The sequence below is a fragment of the Zootoca vivipara genome, chromosome 2, assembly GCF_963506605.1.
Source record: "Zootoca vivipara chromosome 2, rZooViv1.1, whole genome shotgun sequence".
Taxonomy (NCBI): Eukaryota; Metazoa; Chordata; class Lepidosauria; order Squamata; family Lacertidae; genus Zootoca; species Zootoca vivipara.
Genome location: NC_083277.1, coordinates 91,617,116 through 91,636,365, shown reverse-complemented (window position 1 = coordinate 91,636,365; position 19,250 = coordinate 91,617,116). Strand labels below are relative to the sequence as shown.

At 45.9% G+C, this 19,250-nt stretch overlaps 1 protein-coding gene across 1 annotated transcript in view; it reads left to right on the top strand.

Annotated features, from left to right (window-relative positions):
- The window catches only part of LOC118079835 (unconventional myosin-XVB), a 53,383-nt gene that overhangs the window by 23,404 nt on the left and 10,729 nt on the right, over nucleotides 1–19,250 (top strand). The window contains exons 22-37 of the mRNA XM_060271842.1: nucleotides 309–424; nucleotides 1,090–1,149; nucleotides 1,368–1,443; nucleotides 2,169–2,287; nucleotides 4,880–4,998; nucleotides 5,989–6,130; nucleotides 6,266–6,377; nucleotides 7,306–7,478; nucleotides 8,231–8,343; nucleotides 11,884–11,947; nucleotides 13,203–13,275; nucleotides 13,581–13,657; nucleotides 14,870–14,946; nucleotides 16,805–16,932; nucleotides 18,205–18,299; nucleotides 18,927–19,004. Coding sequence (XP_060127825.1) covers nucleotides 309–424; nucleotides 1,090–1,149; nucleotides 1,368–1,443; nucleotides 2,169–2,287; nucleotides 4,880–4,998; nucleotides 5,989–6,130; nucleotides 6,266–6,377; nucleotides 7,306–7,478; nucleotides 8,231–8,343; nucleotides 11,884–11,947; nucleotides 13,203–13,275; nucleotides 13,581–13,657; nucleotides 14,870–14,946; nucleotides 16,805–16,932; nucleotides 18,205–18,299; nucleotides 18,927–19,004 — 1,622 coding nt within the window. The remainder of the gene's footprint in view (nucleotides 1–308; nucleotides 425–1,089; nucleotides 1,150–1,367; nucleotides 1,444–2,168; nucleotides 2,288–4,879; nucleotides 4,999–5,988; nucleotides 6,131–6,265; nucleotides 6,378–7,305; nucleotides 7,479–8,230; nucleotides 8,344–11,883; nucleotides 11,948–13,202; nucleotides 13,276–13,580; nucleotides 13,658–14,869; nucleotides 14,947–16,804; nucleotides 16,933–18,204; nucleotides 18,300–18,926; nucleotides 19,005–19,250) is intronic.

Below are 19,250 nucleotides of genomic sequence, written 5' to 3'. Positions count from 1 at the left end.
CCCTTTTAGCAAGTTTTTGTTTCAGAAAGGTTTTTACCTACCTTATGGATACAGTCTATAAACCTGAACAATTCAACAAATAATCTACAACAATCTTTACTGAAACCCCTAACGGGAGTTAGGTGCATGATGCTTTATTATTTTGGGGAGAACACGACTGTGGATAGTGAAGATCTTGGCAGTACCACAATATATTGATTTGTAAGCCCCTTTGAGGGCCCCTTTGGTGGAAAAGTGACATATAAATGGTGAAGCAACCGTAATAATAATAAAATCCCTTCTTTTGACATCCCTTTTGTTACACTTAGACTCAGCTCAGACAGTGGTGGAAGACGGCGGGATCAGAACCCAGCTCTTAGGACACTCCGCTAGTGTCACTTTCTCCTATACCAACCCTACTTGGAAGCTCTTCCTGCGCAAGGAGGTATGTCAAGGTCCTTTGTATCCCAGCACTGCTTTCTGGAAGTGGGAGAACTGGCTAATCCAGCTTTGCGATGGGAACATCTCGCAAGAGCTGGGAATCCTGGCCAGGTGACCTGTCACGGACACTGCTCTGCTTTGTTATGCTTTGGGTCCTGTCTTCAAACTGAGCTTGAACCATCTCAGTGTGTTCCCTCGTTCTAGGAAGCGCAACAAAACAAGTGTTGTGGTAAAGACATGCGATGGTACGGCCTCATGGTCTCTCCCACCGTGATAAATTCTGCAGGTTTGGGAGTAGGAATAATCCTGGGAATGGTAAAGGAGGAAAATAAATTCTGAATAGGTGTGATGACCACAAGGCCCGGGGCAGATATAAATCCACACACTGTAATAGGGATTGACTTGGACTCTGTATGTCACGTTTGCATGCCTTGCGCTGAGGAGGACAGGAGATGAAGAGCAAGAATGGGACTGCTCTCTCTCTCTATGCCAAGTGTGTTGGACGGGCGAGTTGTGTAAAGAATCAGCTGTTCTTCTTCTTTGAACTTTAGTCAAAACTGTGTCCTTAAAAAACTAACTCACACCAGTGCACTGGATCACTGGTTGGCTTGGATGGAGAGATAAATGGTTACATGTTTTGAAGACAGCTTTGTGTTTGTTTCCCAACAGGTTTTTTACCCCAAGGAAAACTTCAGTCATCCTTATTGCTTAAATTTGTTATGTGACCAGGTGAGCAGCATTTGGGGGGGGGGACTCACTTTCCTTCTTCTTGGTCCATTAACATCTGCACATGTCTTTCTTTCCCCTTTTCCCTCTCCTGGGGTTTTTTGTGCCTTCTTAAATCCACGCACCTGCTTTCTGCTTTGAGCTTCAAAGCTCTTGGACTGACGTTTCCAGTAAGACGTATGTGAGTCCAATCAAAGTCAATCTTCTTTGCTCCCTCTCAGATCATGACAGACACTTATTCGGAGTCATGCATTCGGATCTCCAAAGAGGAGAAGCGTAAGATGAAAGACCTGTTGGGTAAGCAGCCCCCTCTCCAACCACTTGACCCTAACCCATGCCCCATATATCTTGGGGACATACAGCTTCTTCCTGGAATTAAAAGGCTCCTTGGATGCCTCTGTCACAGGCTGTGCATTAGGGATATGTGGACTGTCATGTGCAAATCCTGTCCATAGCAGACTTTGCCTGTGCTCTCTCGGTACTTAATTAACTTATCACAAAACCACCTAAGATTCCTCTTGGTTCCACAAGTATGATTCAACAGATGTTAGAGTTGCCTATGCATTCCTGCAGATATAGTCTTATTACTAAAATCCCAGGATGAGTTACAAACATTTAAAATGCAACATTTAAACAGGTTTTTTTTTTTTAAAAAAAAGCTTTTACTGATTTTCACGGATAACAGAGGTACATATAACATCTTTGTCTTCAATCACATTTGGTGTGAAACATTGCTATCATAGGCATTGTGAGGTTTAGTGACGGGGGGATGGAGAGGTGAGAGAAAGAAGTGGAGTGACGATTTTGCTATCAGAATATCAGATTCCTGCTTCTAGAATTTTGCTTCCTTGCTTGAAACATTTGGGGTTTGGTGCTGCTTAACTAAGGGGGCTGACTAAAAATACAGGCCCATTTCTCCAGCAGAGTTAGCGCAGCTTAACTCTGTTAAGACTACTAATGACAAATTGGAACCATTTCCTGCCTCTGCTGATTAAACATTTTCCTTTCTGCATCCTTGCCAGTGGAGTTCCAGGTGGGCATGGATGCCAGCTCCATTCTAGATGATGGGATAAAGAAGAGGATTGTGGTAGCTGCTCGTGATAACTGGGCTAACTATTTTTCCCGCCTTTTCCCAGTTAAGGTAAGCCAGGCTAGCTGTTGCTTGAGGGACCTGGGACCTTATCTCCTGTAGGGGGGAGAGAGAGACTCTCTTGGGTTTTGCTTGCGAGTTGGGTGGGTGATTTGTTTGTGTCTCTCACCCTTTTATTATCTACTTCTCAACCTTGGTGCTGACCCTGCCTAGGTTGCTACTTGGAATGTTTTAAACAGTTAAACATATAATAATTAATAATAATAATAATAATAATAATAATAATAATAATAATAATAATTTATTATTTATACCCCGCCCATCTGGCTGCGTTTCCCCAGCCACTCTGGGAGGCTTCCAACAGAAATATTAAAATACACTAATTTCTTAAAGATTAAAAGTTTCCCTAAACAAGGCTGCCTTCAGATGTCCTCTAAAAGTCCGGTAGTTGTTTTTCTCTTTGACATCTGATGGGAGGGCGTTCCACAGGGCGGGTGCCACTACCGAGAAGGCCTTCTGCCTGGTTCCCTGTAACTTGGCTTCTCGCAGTGAGGGAACCGCCAGAAGGCCCTCGGCACTGGACCTCAGTGTCCGGGCAAAGCAATGAAGGTGGAGACGCTCCTTCAGGTATCCTGGACCGAGGCCGTTTAGGGCTTTAAAGGTCAGCACCAACACTTTGAATTGTGCTCGGAAACGTACTGGGAGCCAATGCAGGTCTTTCAAGACCGGTGTTATGTGGTCTCGGCGGCTGCTCCCAGTCACCAGTCTGGCTGCCGCATTCTGGATTAATTGTAGTTTCCGGGTCACCTTCAAAGGTAGCCCCACATAGAGTGCATTGCAGTAGTCCAAGCGAGAGATAACTAGAGCATGCACCACTCTGGCGAGACAGTCCGCGGGCAGGTAGGGTTTCAGCCTGCGTACCAGATAACAACAACAACAAAACAACTTTTATTTATACCCCGCCCTCCCCAGCCAAAGTCGGGCTCAGGGCGGCTAACATCAGATATATAACATTAGTATAAAATCAAACAATAATTAAATTGCCTCCTAAAAACAGGTCAAAATCAAATTAAAGTCTAATTAGATGGCTTTCCGCAGGGTTAGGGTTGGGAACAGTAAGTGCTCATCGGCCCAACAGTGAAGCTACAAGCTTCAAGTTAAAGCTCATCCCATCCGTTACCTGATTGTATGGTGTCTTAGGCAAACCATTATCCCCTCAGCATCCTATCTTGAAGCAGTTGGGGATAAGGGTTGGATATGGAGTAAAAAAATAGTACCTCACAGGGCTAATGTAATAAGGAAATAATTGATGTGACTATCTCAGAACGCTTGAAGTGCTCTGTATGTATAGAAGGCAGAAACTATTAAAGCAGGCCTAACACATCCTCAAAGCCAAATCAAATGCATTCAGAATAATCCAATGTATGTGGAGGAGACTCTTGAGAGTCCCATGGACTGCAAGAAGATCAAACCTATCCATTCTTAAGGAAATCAGCCCTGAGTGCTCCCTGGAAGGACAGATCCTGAAGCTGAGGCTCCAATACTTTGGCCACCTCATGAGAAGAGAAGAATCCTTGGAAAAGACCCTGATGTTGGGAAAGATTGAGGGCACTAGGAGAAGGGGACGACAGAGGACGAGATGGTTGGACAGTGTTCTCGAAGCTACGAACATGAGTTTGACCAAACTGCGGGAGGCAGTGCAAGACAGGAGTGCCTGGCGTGCTTTGGTCCATGGGGTCACGAAGAGTCGGACATGACTAAACAACAACAACAATGTGTGTGAAACTTGTTGTACCTTTACAACTTAATGCTGCAGTTCGGAGGTTGCATATTTGAAAGCTAGCCAATGTGTGTATTGAGAGGGGGAGACTCCCTGCACTTAGGAAATGACCTCATTGGCGAGGAGATACTGTCGTGTAGCCCTTTCCCTAGTGAGTAAGTTCTCCAGCCCAGTTTAATCAACAGCTAGTTGAGTGACAATAACTTATCTGCTCAGCATTTCATGCTGCTCCGATTCCTTATTGAGGAACATAGAAAGCGGCCTTAATGGTTGCTCAAACTATATATATCCGCTTGGCCCAGTGTACTGATTAGTGGCAGATCTCCAGGGTCTCAAGTAGAGAAGGGCCTTTTCCAGCATCCACTTACAGTATCCTTTTCTTAAATGTGAGCTGTTGTGGATTGAATATTGGACCATCTGCTTGCACTCCACCACTGGAATCACCAAGGCCAGCAGCTGTTAGGTGTGGAGTGTTAAGCATGACAAGTTGTCTGGGCCATACTTCCACCCACACCAGCATGCCAATGCTATTCACACAAAGTGATGTGACCTGGTTTTAATGAGACATAGGACACCTGGAACACACCACCCACAAAGTTACGTTTTCCTTATACGCCTCCCCTTATGTTTAAATGAGGCTCCCCACCCCCTTTGCAGTGCTCTGTTTCATTATGCTTGAGCATAATGGCTTCTCTCTTTATCCCTCCATCCCATTTGGTCTGGCCTCCAATGGACACATCTCAGAGATGTTTGCTCTGCAGGATTTTCTGACACTTCTTGCTACCTCTGCACTAAAGGTGCCCCTCATGCCACCGCAAGACATTCTCTCAGTCTTCCCCCACCCCCACTTCTCTTTATTAAAGGGAGAAAACGGGAGTGATGTTCAGATTCTGGCCGTTTCTCACCGGGGGCTCAAGCTGCTGAAGAGAGCAAAAGCATCCGGCTTCAATGCTGAGCAGCTGAAAACCCTTTGCAGTTACAGGTAAGAGGCAATAAAATCCAGCTTTAAGGAGGTGGTGGTGGGTTCTGGGTTCATGAGTTTGCTGAGAAGCTGCAACAAGTTGACCCAAACCTGATCCCTTTGTGGTTGAATGCATAATCTAGATCTAAGAAGTTGGCTGCATGGTGGAATGAATCCAAATTTATTAAAAAATGTATACTGCCCTATACCTATAGATCTCAGGGTGGTTCACAAAATGGCACAGCTCTGTAGGAAAATCTATTTGGGCAGAGTTTTGATGGCACTCAAGTTCCCAGTAGGATTCAGAACATGTGTTGGTCTTTATGGCTATAGCAAAACATATCTACCCTTCCTTTGGTATGCCCACTTCCCTTTACGCTGTTGGATTGTAAGTCTGTGTTCAGGGCCTGTCTTGTGTACATTAACTCCTGTGCAGCACCTGAGATCTTTGGTATAGTTATATCTCATTATTCTCTCTCACAAGATCAACTGATTCCCCCCCCATGGCATTTATGTACCAGTCTTAACAATATTTATCCCAAGGCAGTTTACAATGCATATTAATAAAGCAAAAATAAGAATTAGAGATGCAGTGAAACAATTAAATTCAGTAATCAAATAATACATTTAGAGTGTAATTAGAAAATATGAAACATGGCTTGGTTCAGTTGCTTGATTCATCTGGAGCTATTAACTCTACAAACACACTGATTGTGGCACACTGGAGTCTGGATTGGATGAATGGGTCTGTGTGGGAATCATGGAGGGGTGGTCTAAGCAAGGGAATGGGGCAGGATGGCCTTTCCCTCTTCTTTTCCTGTTCTTTGCATCTTCCCTCCTTGCCCATGTCTTGGCACCTTTTCTGCTTGCTATTATATGTGCACCAACCTCGAATTTCTATCGAGAGGTATCAAGACAAGGAAGGTCCCAGGGGTCTTAGTGAGGTGCAGCCACTGAACTTAGGCAGGTATAAAGGCCAATTATGAACCATATTCTTTGGGTTTTTTTCAGTTATTCAGATGTGCTGTCCTTAGAGCTGATGGACCGCAGTACCCTTCAGTTCTCTCTGAAGGATGAGCAGCTCATCCTTCACTCTCGAAAGGCTCGGCAGATTAAGACCATGGTCGAACTCTTCCTGCTTGAACTGAAAAAGGTGAGAGAAAGCGCCTTTGAAACACCTTGACTCTTTGCTTAAGAAAAGTAGAGGACTCGCTGCCACCACCTCCAGAATAACCACAACACCTTAATTGTGCTTTTCCTTCCTCTCTCCGCTCCTCCCCACCAAAAGGACTCCAACTACGTCATAGCTTTGCGCAGCTATGTAACAGATGACAAGAGCCTCTTGAGCTTCAAGAAAGGCGACTTCATCCAACTACTGCGCATGGAGGGACTGGAGCCAGGTGAGAGGGTCTGGCCGTGAAAGACCACATTGTTGTTCAAAGGTTCCTTCCACATTTCCAGGTCCTTAGCAACTTGCATGCCTGCTACAGACATAGTACTTGGTCAGTTGAAACATCCAGATACCAATGATTTGAGCAGAGAGCCCACTGTAGAAATGCACTTAACCAGCTGCTCAATCTTACTCTTAAGCAGGCATCCCCAAACTGCGGCCCTCCAGATGTTTTGGCCTACAACTCCCATGATCCCTAGCTAACAGGACCAGTGGTCAGGGAAGATGGGAATTGTAGTCCAAAACATCTGGAGGGCCGAAGTTTTGGGATGCCTGCTCTTAAGGATCAGGCTCCAAGGAATCCTGGCCTTTCCATTTGCAGCCAGAGTGAGCTGTGCACAGCATGGATTGGCTAATCCCTGTGTTTCATCTCCATTCTGCTTCAGATTTCATAAAATGTTCGTAGGTTGGTTTGTTTTCAAAAGGAGGTTAGAAGCCAGCACTCACTTGAATGACTCTGCAGTGCTGGGCTTAAAAAAAAACAATCTAAAACTTCCCCCCAAAAGGCAGACATTCCCCTAATTCCCCCCCCCCTGAAAACGCCAGGCAGTGGGGGTGGGGGGGGGGAATTAGTGGAGAAAACAAGACAACAGATTGAATCCAGATTATTGATTGTAAAAAAACAGAACAAAGGAAAAGGAAGCCAGAATTGTCCTGCTGATACCAAATTCAATTACTGGGTGCTTTTATTTATTTTTGTTCATCTGTGTGCATGCATTCATAACAATATATTAAACATATGTGAGAAGTGTAGGGTTTCATAAGAAAATACAGGCTCGGAAGCAACGTAGCTGGAAGCTGGGCATAGAAAGGGAGGCCTCACAAGCAGCCCCATCCCCAAATGTCCAGGTGTGAATTTCAGGCTCTTTTCCCCACAGGCTGGCAGTTTGGCTCCGTTGGCGGTCGCTCCGGCCTTTTCCCTTCCAGCATGGTGCAGCCGGCGGCAGCTCCCACTTACCACAGTCTCCATCCAAACCGTACAAACCGCCAGGAAGCCATCAGGAAGAGCCTAAGGAGAGAAACACAGCTGGAGAGAAACATTAGCAAGGAGGTGAGGCAGGCTGTGAGGAGGCGGCGGCGGTGGCAAATGATTCTACAGTTTCTCTCATGGGTGGGGGGAAATGCTCTGACAGGGAGTAGGGCCTGTGGATTTGAGAGGTCTGTGAGGAAATACAGAGATCCAAAACAGGTCTGCAGTGGGAGAGAAAGGTTGTTTTGGGCGTTGTTGTTTTTTGCTGTTGGAAGCATTTGTAGACTGCTGTTAATTCTAATTATTTACTTATAAAAATGGGACGTGGGTGGCGCTGTGGGTTAAACCACAGAGCCTAGGGCTTGCCGATCAGAAGGTCGGGGGTTTGAATCCCCGCGACGGGGTGAGCTCCCGTTGTTTGGTCCCTGCTCCTGCCAACCTAGCAGTTCGAAAGTACGTCAAAGTGCAAGTTGATAAATAGGGAGCCCACCCACCATTGCCTTTAGCTCTGCCTGCTATGGCGGGAAGGTAAACACCGTTTCCATATGCAGCTCTGGTTTGCCATATGCGGCTTATTCATACTGGCCACATGACCTGGAAGCTGTACGCTGGCTCCCTCGGCCAATAAAGCGAGATGAGCGCCGCAACCCCAGAGTCGGTCACAACTGGACCTAATGGTCAGGGGCCCCTTTACCTTATGATTTGCTTAGTTATAAAATAATTATTTATGTACTGCTATTCATTAAATAAAAAAACCAGAGCAGTTTTTCCAACAGTTATACATAAACCTGAAGTGATGTCTATATGAAGGTTTTCCCTCCTTGCCCCATCAGAACTTGAGCTCCAGCCTGGAGTCAGAAGTCAATAATACAAGAGCCAGCACTCCTCCTTGCAACTATACTATGACGGAGTTTGCCGCAACACACTTCCAGGAAGCCCAGTCCGCGTGAGTAATATGTACCAGAGAGTCTTAATTATTGTGGTGGGTGCTTCCAGATTGGTATTTGTTATGGGATGGGTGCTCCTCATGTATGTAGCTTTTTCACAGTAGCTATACAACATGGTTGGCATCAAAACACCAGCCAGGAATTCCCCATCCCATTTAATTATATTTTTCTTAAAGATGGGATTCGGATATTTTAAATGAATAACACTCTGCTGACCTCTTCTCTTCCTATTTCCTTTATACAAGAGGTAGGGCACCTTCTTTCCTGCGAAGGACCTTTGACCAATGGGAAAAGTCAGTTGTAGGTCGCAGCCAATAGCAGACGGACCTAAAGGCAATGGTGGGTGGGCTCCCAGATGAAAGTGGGTGGGAAGAGGGCCAAAATTGAGTAGAATTTGCAGCAACACTGCACGATGTTGTAGCTTTGCTGACTCTTTCAATCTGCCACTCCATCTCTGAGGGCTGCCTGACATTAGGCTGCAGACCACAGGCTCCTTACCCCTCCAGCTTTATGCCATATTTTTTGTCCCACTTCCACATAGGAAGTTGTATGCAAAAGGGTTCCCAAGGAGGGCATGTCTTTTGGCAAGGTCTTTGCCCCCACCCACCCCAAATTTCTTTGGGGACAGATATTCTTCCCCTCCCCTCCTGCCAACCTTCTCTGTACCCACTTATTTTAGGTTACTAATATTTCAGAATATGTAGGCAGGCATGTGGAATGATTTGAGTTTGCAGTATAGTAAGCACACAACTTAGACAGGGGTTACATTCCAGGGATTGCCCCTAAAGCCAAAATCATAGAATTGTAGAGTTTTTTTGCCCACAGCCCTGAGATTAAGAGTCTCATGCTCCTATACCTGCGGGTATAGGCCGGTATACAAATGTAATAAATAATGAAATAATAATGCTCTGCCAACTGAGCTATCCTAGGAGCAATCGTGTATAGTCAAAACATATTGGGTGCAATGGCGGGTGGGATAGCCAAAGTCTTTTTCCCTCTAGACTTCTGCCTCCTTTTTAAAAAAAAAAGTTTTCCAAGCACGTAAAGCTGAACACGCACATTAAACACACATAAGTTGCGTGCTTACTGTATTGCCCTAGGGCCCTTGAAACAAGAAATGTACTGTTTCTAGTGACAGCACACACACAAAAGTGGAAAAACATTGATGAGAGTAGGAGAGTCACTGGAAAAAAGAAACTTCAAAGGTAAGAATACTCTAGAACCTTCTTTTTCACGCAGATAACCCGAAGAAAGCTGAGCCTGCTCTTCTCCCTCTATATCACTACATGCTTTTTAAACCAACTTCATGTCAAATTGGCAGCCGAACACTCACTTGTGTCTCTGGAGATATCCATGGAACAGCTACCCTATCAGCAACGAATATTATAACAGCCATAAATAATATCCTCTGAACACCCCTTCTGTAAGAGAGCCACTCTTACATTTGTGTTTGGGAGCTGGACTACTTGGAGAAGAGTCTGGAAGATAATGACTGCATTGCCCATATGAGAATCCACTTGCTACGCTGTCAAAATGAACACAAAGAAGCTACCATATGATGCTTTTCAGCTGATGGTATATAACCTCTCAACTCCTGTGAATACTTCCAAACTCTAACAAACACTTTTGGAAAGAATGTGGACAAATAGGCACCTACTTCCACCTTTGGTGGGAATGCCCTCCTTCAATAAAATGGTTTTGGAATGTCTGACAGAACAGTTGCTCTCCCAGCCATGTGGATGCTAATGAATTGTTTTGAACACAGTCATTCTGGTTGTTTGGATAGAGACTTCCATAAACAACTGTACATGACATCCATCCAGATTTCCCCGGACATATCCAGAATACTGCATTCGGCAGCAGTGTCCGGGCGGAAATCGGGAAGACAAAATCGGGGGAAATCCAGACGTATGGCAGCGTATGCTGTTTTTGCCGTTTCCCCCTTAAAAATAGCTCGAAAATCCTAGTCAGCAACCTTCCCAGAAAAAATATATTGATAAGATATGGAAAATACTGGCTACATGCTAAATTACCCATCCATTCATGTAGCAAGGAATATCACTCAAAAGAAGAGTGCTATGAACCCATGGTTTCGTTTACGTTTCCTTTGCTGAGTCCTTACTAGGCCATGAGCACATTCCCTTAAAATACTTAATATTTAATTTGATGTATTCCATAGAATTTATCATGCCGCATCTTACTGGAATTCTCAACAAAATCCCAGGAATCGTGCAAATTCCTTACTATTCAATTTCTATTTCTTCGCTCCATTTTGTTTACTGAAATCCCTCTTGATGTGCTGTAATGATGTGCTTAATTTTTTTGTGAGTTCAGTAAACCTAAATAAAATATAGTTTAAATTGTTTTTCTTGGAATATAATCAAATTTTACAGATAGCATTTGATCTGCCTTTTGTATATTTCCACACACATGTCAATAAAATCATGTTTAAAGATTCTTCCAACTTTTCTAACTTGCCTGCATTTGTGTTACTATGATGAGGCGGTACCAAGATCTAAAGGAGTTGTGCTAAGATAGCATTACATTTTCTGATGACAAAATTTCCCTGGGTGGGACCTGTCTTGACATTATCTTTCATACCACTTCATAGGAAAGTATGGGCATCATGGGATATTAAGAGGGGAGAAGTTCATCCACATGACTTGACATGTACCTCAAGTGTTGGCCAGACCAAGAGGAAAGGATTTGGAGTTACTTTGGAATCCCCCACTTCCAGAGCTGACGTTGATTAATTGATATGCATCTAAGTTATGCAACATCTACCCTCTTCCTAGAAAGGGCTCTCTTTTCTCTTCATGCCATCTGTTTATTATTGTAGACTGGGAAACTGTGAAGTTTCCACCACAGCAAACAAAAAACCTTCAACTCACTCTTCTTGTTTTTTATCGTTGTTTCCCAGACCATGGACTGCAGCTTATGAATCACTGTTAGAAACAGATAAAGCTGCTCATTACCATTTCAGGGTCTGTCCTTCTAACAAAAGACTGTCAATATCTGGAGCAGGGAACCTCAGGCCTTGTGAGGGGGCAAGTGAGTGGCCCTCCAGGACCAATTCTCAAGGCTCTCCCTGGGCCATTCTCCTCTGCTTCACATCCCAAGTGTCTTTGCCTGGCTGAAATGTGTCGTTGAACTCAGAAAAATTGGGTGAAGGATTCAGAGAGGGGTGTGTGTGTGTAGAACCTAGCCTGCTGTAAAATTTCCATTCATTCCTCCACCCACTTTTGCCTTCAGCCTCATCGACTAATGGCATGTGATGTGGCCCTTGGAAAGTTGCCCAAAACGGAATGTGGCCCTCAGGCTGAAAAGGGTTCCTCACTTCTATATTCACCTGTTCCAGGTCTCCAGGGTCACCTGACACCAAATCTAGGAGATGCCAGGGATTGAACCTGCAACCCGCATGTGCTTTGCCACTGAGCTATGACTGCAAAGCAGCTGGAGAGTAGGGCATATGTCAGACCAGATTCTGGAATGTTTTTTTTTTCCTCCTGGGTAATACCCTGATCTTCTGTCTCTGCTAGGCTGGGATGGAAGGGGATGAGTGCTGAACAGAAGGACCCAGCTCTCATGGTTCAGCATACTAAGGTAAATCAGAGGGAGAGGGGAGTCCTTTCTGGGTAGTTTCTTTATCACTTGGAAAGTGGATAAGTTGAAAGATGCCTGATAGACGGGCAGCTTGCCTTTTGGAACTCAGTGCTGAAGTATCCGATGGTGCTTGTTACATGGGTCACCAGGCAGAGGGCCTTCTCGGTAGTGGCGCCCGCCCTGTGGAACACCCTCCCACCAGAGATCAAGGAAATAAACAACTAACTCAGGGGTCCCCAAACTACGGCCCCCGGGCCGGATGCGGCCCAATCGGCCTTCCAATCCGGCCCGCGACGACCCCCGCCGCCCGCTGCCGCCGCCCGCTCTCACGGCGCGCGGCGCAGCGGCGATCTGAAAAATCGGCAAAAAATCGCCGAAAATCCTTTGTGCGCATGCGTACGGGCCTCTCCCGACCCGGAAGAGGTCATTTCTGGTGCACTTCCGGGTCGGGGGAGGCCCATACGCATGCGCACAAGCGATTTTCGCCGATTTTTTTCCGCCCGTGTGCGTGTGCGCATGCGCACGGGCGCGCACTCCCCCGCCCTCCGGCCCGCTGCGCGCGCACTCCCCTGCAGTCCGGCCCACCGCGCGGTCGGCGCGGCGGGCACCGGCCCGCCGCTCGGTAAGTCTGGGGACCCCTGAACTAACTGTTAGAAGACATCTGAAGGCAGCCCTGTTTAGGGAAGTTTTTTTGTGTTGGATGTTTTATCGTGTTTTTAATAATCTGTTGGGAGCCGCCCAGAGTGGCTGGGGAAACCCAGCCAGATGGGCAGGATAGAAATAAAAAATTATTATTTTTATGGGTGTGCATGCGGGTGGCACTGTGGGTTAAGCCACAGAGCCTAGGGCTTGCCGATCAGAAGGTCAGTGGTTCGAATCCCTGTGACGGGGTGAGCTCCCGTTGCTCGGTCCCAGCTCCTGCCAACCTAGCAGTTCGCAAGCACGCCAAAGTGCAAGTAGATAAATAGGTACTGCTCTGGCGGGAAGGTAAACGGCGTTTCCGTGTGTTGCTCTGGTTCGCCAGAAGCGGCTTTGTCATGCTGGCCACATGACCTGGAAGCTGTACGCCGGCTCCCTCGGCCAATAACGCGAGATGAGCGCGCAACCCCAGAGTCAGTCACGACTGGACCTAATGGTCAGGGGTCCCTTTACCTTTACACTTCTCCTAGACCCACTTGAACTTTGCACTGAGGGTATCAGCTGCCCTCTTGGGCTTTGCCGCCTCTTCTTGACTGTTTGTATTCCGACCTCACAGGAACCAATCAAGGAATCGCTCCTCTTCTACTCTGATGGCAAGATGAATGAGCTGGCTACGAAAAGTTTTTTGAGTAGGTGATTTTTCCTTGTGCTAGCTAGGCAATGGGGGAGGTAGCAGTCGCTGTGTTTCCAGAGCTCTGGGATAGGTCTCACTTATGCAGTTCTGGCACCAGGGGAATGGCATGAGAGCATTTCTGCTTCTCCCCTAATAGGAGAATCCATTATCCAGACATTTTACTTTCCCCCTTAGTTTGCCAAAATTGGCAGAAACAGAGACGACAATTTTCTTAATTTCACTATTCCTAGTGCCTTTTTTTTTTTTACTTTTCCAGTTTTGAAGTAGGAGCAGAGATTAATGCTAGCTCCTGTTTTGCAGCTCTGATGAGATTCATGGGAGACCAGCCAGGCCTCAAGAGCAAAGATGAGGTTGATTATGTCTATGAAATTCTCCAGGTTTGTGGCTCTTTTTTTTAAAAAAATTAATTTTTATTAGTTTTCGCATACCACATATTCCATTATCAAACATTTGGGCTCATTACATTCATTATCTTTACAAATTCTCTATAATTCTCAAATAAAAATACAACTTAGTATAGTAATAATAACAACAACTCTTAAAGTTCAAACCTAAAGTTACAAAAATTTCCGATGTGGCTCTTTTTTTATGATGGGCTTGCGTGGGTGATGGCGACCAGAATGGGCTTATGTTTGGGGAAGGGAAGATCACAATCTCTCCTAAGTGATGCTCGACTCCTATGAGGATGGGAAGTAAATAATCTATCGATTTTTTTAAATGAGATTTTTATCCCCATGGGGCCCCTACATCATTAATTTTTTTAAAAAGAACCCTCAGAGATAAAGCAATTTAAAATACACAATATGGGAAGACGAAACAGAACAGTATCAGGGAAAAAAGTAAATAAAAGGAAAGTGTTGTTGCATCCAATTCCTGCTTGTGGGCTTCACATAGGCATTTGGTTGACCACTGAGAGAACAGGATGCTGGGCCATTGGCCTGACCCAGCAAGCAATTTTTAATTCTTATGTCTGGCCAAATATCTGCTGATGAAAGAGAAGGAAAAGCTGGAAGATACCAAATGCAGGTGAGTGTCAGAGGGACCTTTTAGATGCACGAACGTGCTTATTGAGCCAAATTATTTTCGAATATTCTGGTTTACGGGGTGCTATCTTAAGTACAGCCCAAGCAAATCTTTGGACTCCAAACCGCTGCAAAATTATTCTGACCATCGTCATCTTAGACCAGTCAAGCTAGAGGCATCCCCTGGGACAGCGAGTTCCACATCCTTTGCACTGCATCAGAGAAGGCCCTTTACTCCTATGTTCCTACCAACCACAACTTCATGGGACACACAGAACAGCCTTCTTCACTGACCTCAGAGGGTGGGCGGGATTGCCTGGGAGGAGTTGGGTAATAATATGAATCCACTGATGGCTGCCTTGGGGAGGAAGAGGTGCCAAGTAGGGGTCAGCTTGAAAAAGACGGGCCCTCATTATGCTCCCTTAACCATCGTCCCCCTCTGTTGACCTCTGCATTGCCCAATCCCATGCAAGATAATAAGTCAGGAAGCAGCATGGAGATCTTTGTAAGTTAAAGACGTTCGGAAATGTACCTGCTTTCCCTCTTATGCTTCCCTGCCTTGTACAGCTGTGCAAAGAGAAGGAGAATCTGTGTGACGAGGTTTACTGCCAGGTCATCAAGCAGATCACACGGAACCCCAGTCAGTAAGTACCTCTGCATGTGTGTTTGTGGGCGGTGGAAGCTCTGAAATTGAAGGAATAGGGCAACATGGGTGGGGATAATTGGGATGTCGGTGTGAAGTGTTATGTAAGGGAGCCTCTATTAGAAAAGAGGAGGTGTAGGTGTTATTTGAGTGAAAATTTTCATCATTAGAAAATCAAGATCTTTTGGTGTGTGGGTGGGAGTGAACCCTAATGATGCAATTTTTACATTGATTTAACTGCCTGTTGGCTCCAATCTATTTAATTTTTTGCCAAATTGGAGTGATTGAAGAAAAGCAGCGCTCTGAGTAATGGATTACTGACGAGCCCCAGAGCTAAGGCTCTGGGAATGAACTGGGTGTTGGATTTTAAAGAATTTGTTTCTGTATATTGCAATCCTCGCCCCGCCTTTCCTCAAAGAACCTCAAGTTGGGTCCTTGGGTGTCCCCCCCCCTCACTTTATCCTTACAACAGCCATGTGTAGTTAGTCAGTCTGAGATATAGGGACTGGCCCATTGTCTAAGCACCATAGCCTAGCTACTACAGCACACTAGCTTCAAAAAGTAATAATAATGAAAATGTTCTAAACCAGAAGTGCAGGGAGTCCTTTCCAAATATTATCTGGCTTCTATACCTGTAGTACTACACTTTCAGAAAACTCTAGCTCTCATCAGCCTAAGTCAGGCATGTCCAAAGTCTGTTTTGGGAGCCTAATCCGGCCTGCCAGTTGGTTTAATGCGACCCCTCTGGCAGTTTTATTTCCTGAGGTAAAATCCTTTAAAAAAGCTCAACTTCAATCCTATAAAAAGGTCAACAACTTTGGTTGGCCCTTTGGTTGGCCCTCACGGCCCTTCACTTCATCAAATCTGGCCCTTTTGGGGGAAAAGTTTGGACATCACTGGCCTAAGTCAACAGGACCAGCAACATCTGGAGAGCCAGAGGTCCCCCCTTTCATGGAACTTTGTTGGTTTTCTCTGTCACCCTATTTGGGCTTTTTTTGAAAACATCACCACAAATACTGAGGATTCCACAAATTCAGCACTAGCCCGCCAGGTTCCCAGGCATTGTGGCCACCCATTCAGCTGCACTACAGAAATGTCAGGGTTACGTAGCTCTCATTTATGGCCTGTTATAAATCAGGACTGATCCCATTCATGTGAAGGGAGGAGTCAATGAGAAAGCAGTCTAGCCTCAGATATCAAGTTGGGACTACGGTGCACCCTCCCGTCCCTCTGCTGTCTTCCCCGCTGTCAATCATGGACTGCATGTTCATCTGCTGAGGACTGTAGCTGTGGGCTTGAATAAAGGGAATTGTAATGTTGAAGTCAGGGCTTAAAGGGAATTTATTTATTTATTAAACTGCAAACTGCCCTTCATCTGTAGACCTCAGGGTGGTTCACAAGTTAAAACACAAAATACACACTCAAAACAATAACCTCCCCATGTGTTGATACGGTGGCTTTTGTGCCTTCCAGCTGCTGTGAAGCTGTCATTGCCCCTTAGGATCTTTGTATTGAATCATAGCCTCTGAAACTCAAGGATTTGAAAGTGAACTCTGTGCTGTAAACACCTGCAACTTATTTGGAGCAGCTTCAGACTCTTTGCTCTTCCTCAGGGAAGATGCATTTCTTATGAACTGAGCAGTACATGGAGTACCTTAGACACACATAATCCCCCCCCCCCCGCTCCTTGGAGCTTCTCATTTCCCCACCTTTCCCTTCCAACTTTTCTCTTTTCTCTCCCCCTCAGTCTTCCTTTCTTCCTGGATCCCCTGCAGCCAACCAGAAGTTGTCTTTTGTATAATCCTGCTCTGTGCTCTGCCCAAGGGAACTATGCCCCATGTTTTTTTCTGTCCTGGCAGAGACAGCTGCCACCGTGGCTGGAGGCTCCTGGGCCTCTTGACTGGATACTTCCTCCCTTCCAGCATCTTGATGCCATATGCCACCAAGTATTTGCAGCAGGCCAGCTCTGATACCAGTTCCAGCACAGGTATTGTCTGCCTCCCACCCTTTGGAGCATATGTGCTGACTTCATTCAGCACCAAGGAGAGTGTGAGAGAGAGCAAGAAGTGGCTGTTACTTCACTCCTGCGGTGGTGGTCCTGGGAGGGATTTTGCTGACTTGAACTGAGGTCACACCACCTGCAGGATTCCATAATTCAACAGGATTCCATACATATGGCTGTTGTCTACACAATGTCTCCTCAAGTTATGATAGCCAGGAACTCCAAACTCTCCTTCAGTAGATTACATAAGCAGTAGGCCCTAGGCCTTGAGGCTCGGCTGGTAGGGATATGAGCATAAGAATAGTCTAGTACTCAGAGTGGCCAACCAGATGCTTGTGGAAACCAGGGAGGAGGAGGAGGAGGAGGAGGAGGAGGAGGAGGAGGAGGAGGAGGAGGAGGAGGAGGAGGAGGAGGAGAGTTTATCTCGTTTTATCACTACCCGAAGGAGTCTCAAAGCAGCTAACATTCTCTTTTCCCTTCCTCCCCCACAACAAACACTCTGTGATGTGAGTGGGGCTGAGAGACTTCAGAGAAGTGTGACTAGCCCAAGGTCACCCAGCAGCTGCATGTGGAGGAGTGGAGACGCAAACCCGGTTCACCAGATTACGAGACTCTTAACCACTGCACCACACTGGGAGCAGAATATGAACACAAGAACACTCTAGCCTACCATGGTTTCCAGCAACTAGTATTTGGGAGCCTTATTAAATCCAACTGTGGAGGCATAGCATAGCCGCCATGACTAGTAGCCATTGATAGCCCTCTCCTCCATGAATGTGTCTGATCCTCTTTTAAAGCCATCATCCTCAGGATACTACCTTCCCAATTGAAAATTGGGCGGGTAAGGGCTAGACTAGGAGGCTGTAACAACCATAATGGACTTGGAGTAACCATCCCAAGAAGTATGGAAATAATCCACTGACCTTCTTTGGTCTGTGATAAGTTAATGAGGTTGGCTGTGGAAGAAGCAACTCAAAGCTTCATTGAATTTAGCTGAGGGGTTTGGTGGGATCTTCCCAGTGCTGGGCACAGTATCACCGACTGCCCCACTCCCGTGTGGTTCTTTGGACTTCCCTCCATTGTCACAAGGCAAGAGATATCCTGTAGGGTTGTTGGGGCTCCAGTCTTCACACCAAATCGGGGGCTAAATTCAGAATCCCAACTGAGCAGAGTTCTCTAGCTTGTAGTACTCGTAAGGCAACACTTGTAAGACTCATGAGGTGACAAGCTCAGCCCTTTGCCCTTTCTCAACTGCAGAAATAGCCAGGATTTGCCAGAGCAACCTGAGGAAAATGGTTATGTATGGAGGCCGTCGACACTTGCCGTTCCGTGTGGAGACTGAAGCGCTTCTGGTAACCGTGTGAAATATGGTTGCAGGGGGTCGGGTGTTGAAGGGGATATTCTACCATTTGGGTTGCTAAGGCAAGTCCCTGAGTCAGTCAATATTTGGGGCTAGGAGGTTCCTTTCCGAGCAACAATTCAAAGTGTTGGTGCTGACCTTTAAAGCCCTAAACGGCCTCGGTCCAGTATACCTGAAGGAGCGTCTCCACCTCCATCATTCTGCCCGGACACTGAGGTCCAGTGTTGAGGGCCTTCTGGCGGTTCCCTCACTGCGAGAAGCCAAGTTACAGGGAACCAGGCAGAGGGCCTTCTCGATAGTGACACCCGCCCTGTGGAACACCCTCCCATCAGATGTTGAAGAGATAAACAACTACCTGACATTTAGAAAACACCAGAAGGCAGCCCTGTTTAGGGAAGCTTGTAATGTTTAATAAATTATTGTATTTTAATATATCTGTTGGAAGCCACCCAGTGTGGCTGGGGAGGCCTGGCCATATGGGCGGGGTATAAATAATAAATAATAATAATAATAATAATAATAATAATAATTATTATTAATATTATTAAATTTGCCTGGGAAGGGGACAAAGATGTCTGTACTGGATTCTCTCAAACCCTGAGTCCTTTCCCATTGGCAGAAGGGACGTGGCTCGCGTCATATATCGGTCAACCTACCTGGAGGTATGAGATACAACACGAAAATCAAGACATTCACGGTGAGTCCCTCTTTGGCATGTTCATCAGTGTCGTGGGGTGGGGGGACTTGTGAGGACAGTGCTGGCCATGACCATTCTCAGGTGAATGAGACTGACTTTTGAAATATTTATGTATTTTGATTTTCATCTCACCTTACTGAGATGACTCAGAGTAGGTGACACAGAGATCAAGAGAGCAAGTTCTGCACCTTCTGCCATTGAAACAGCCTCTTTCTATTGCAGGGGCCTGTGGTCGGTCTCATCACA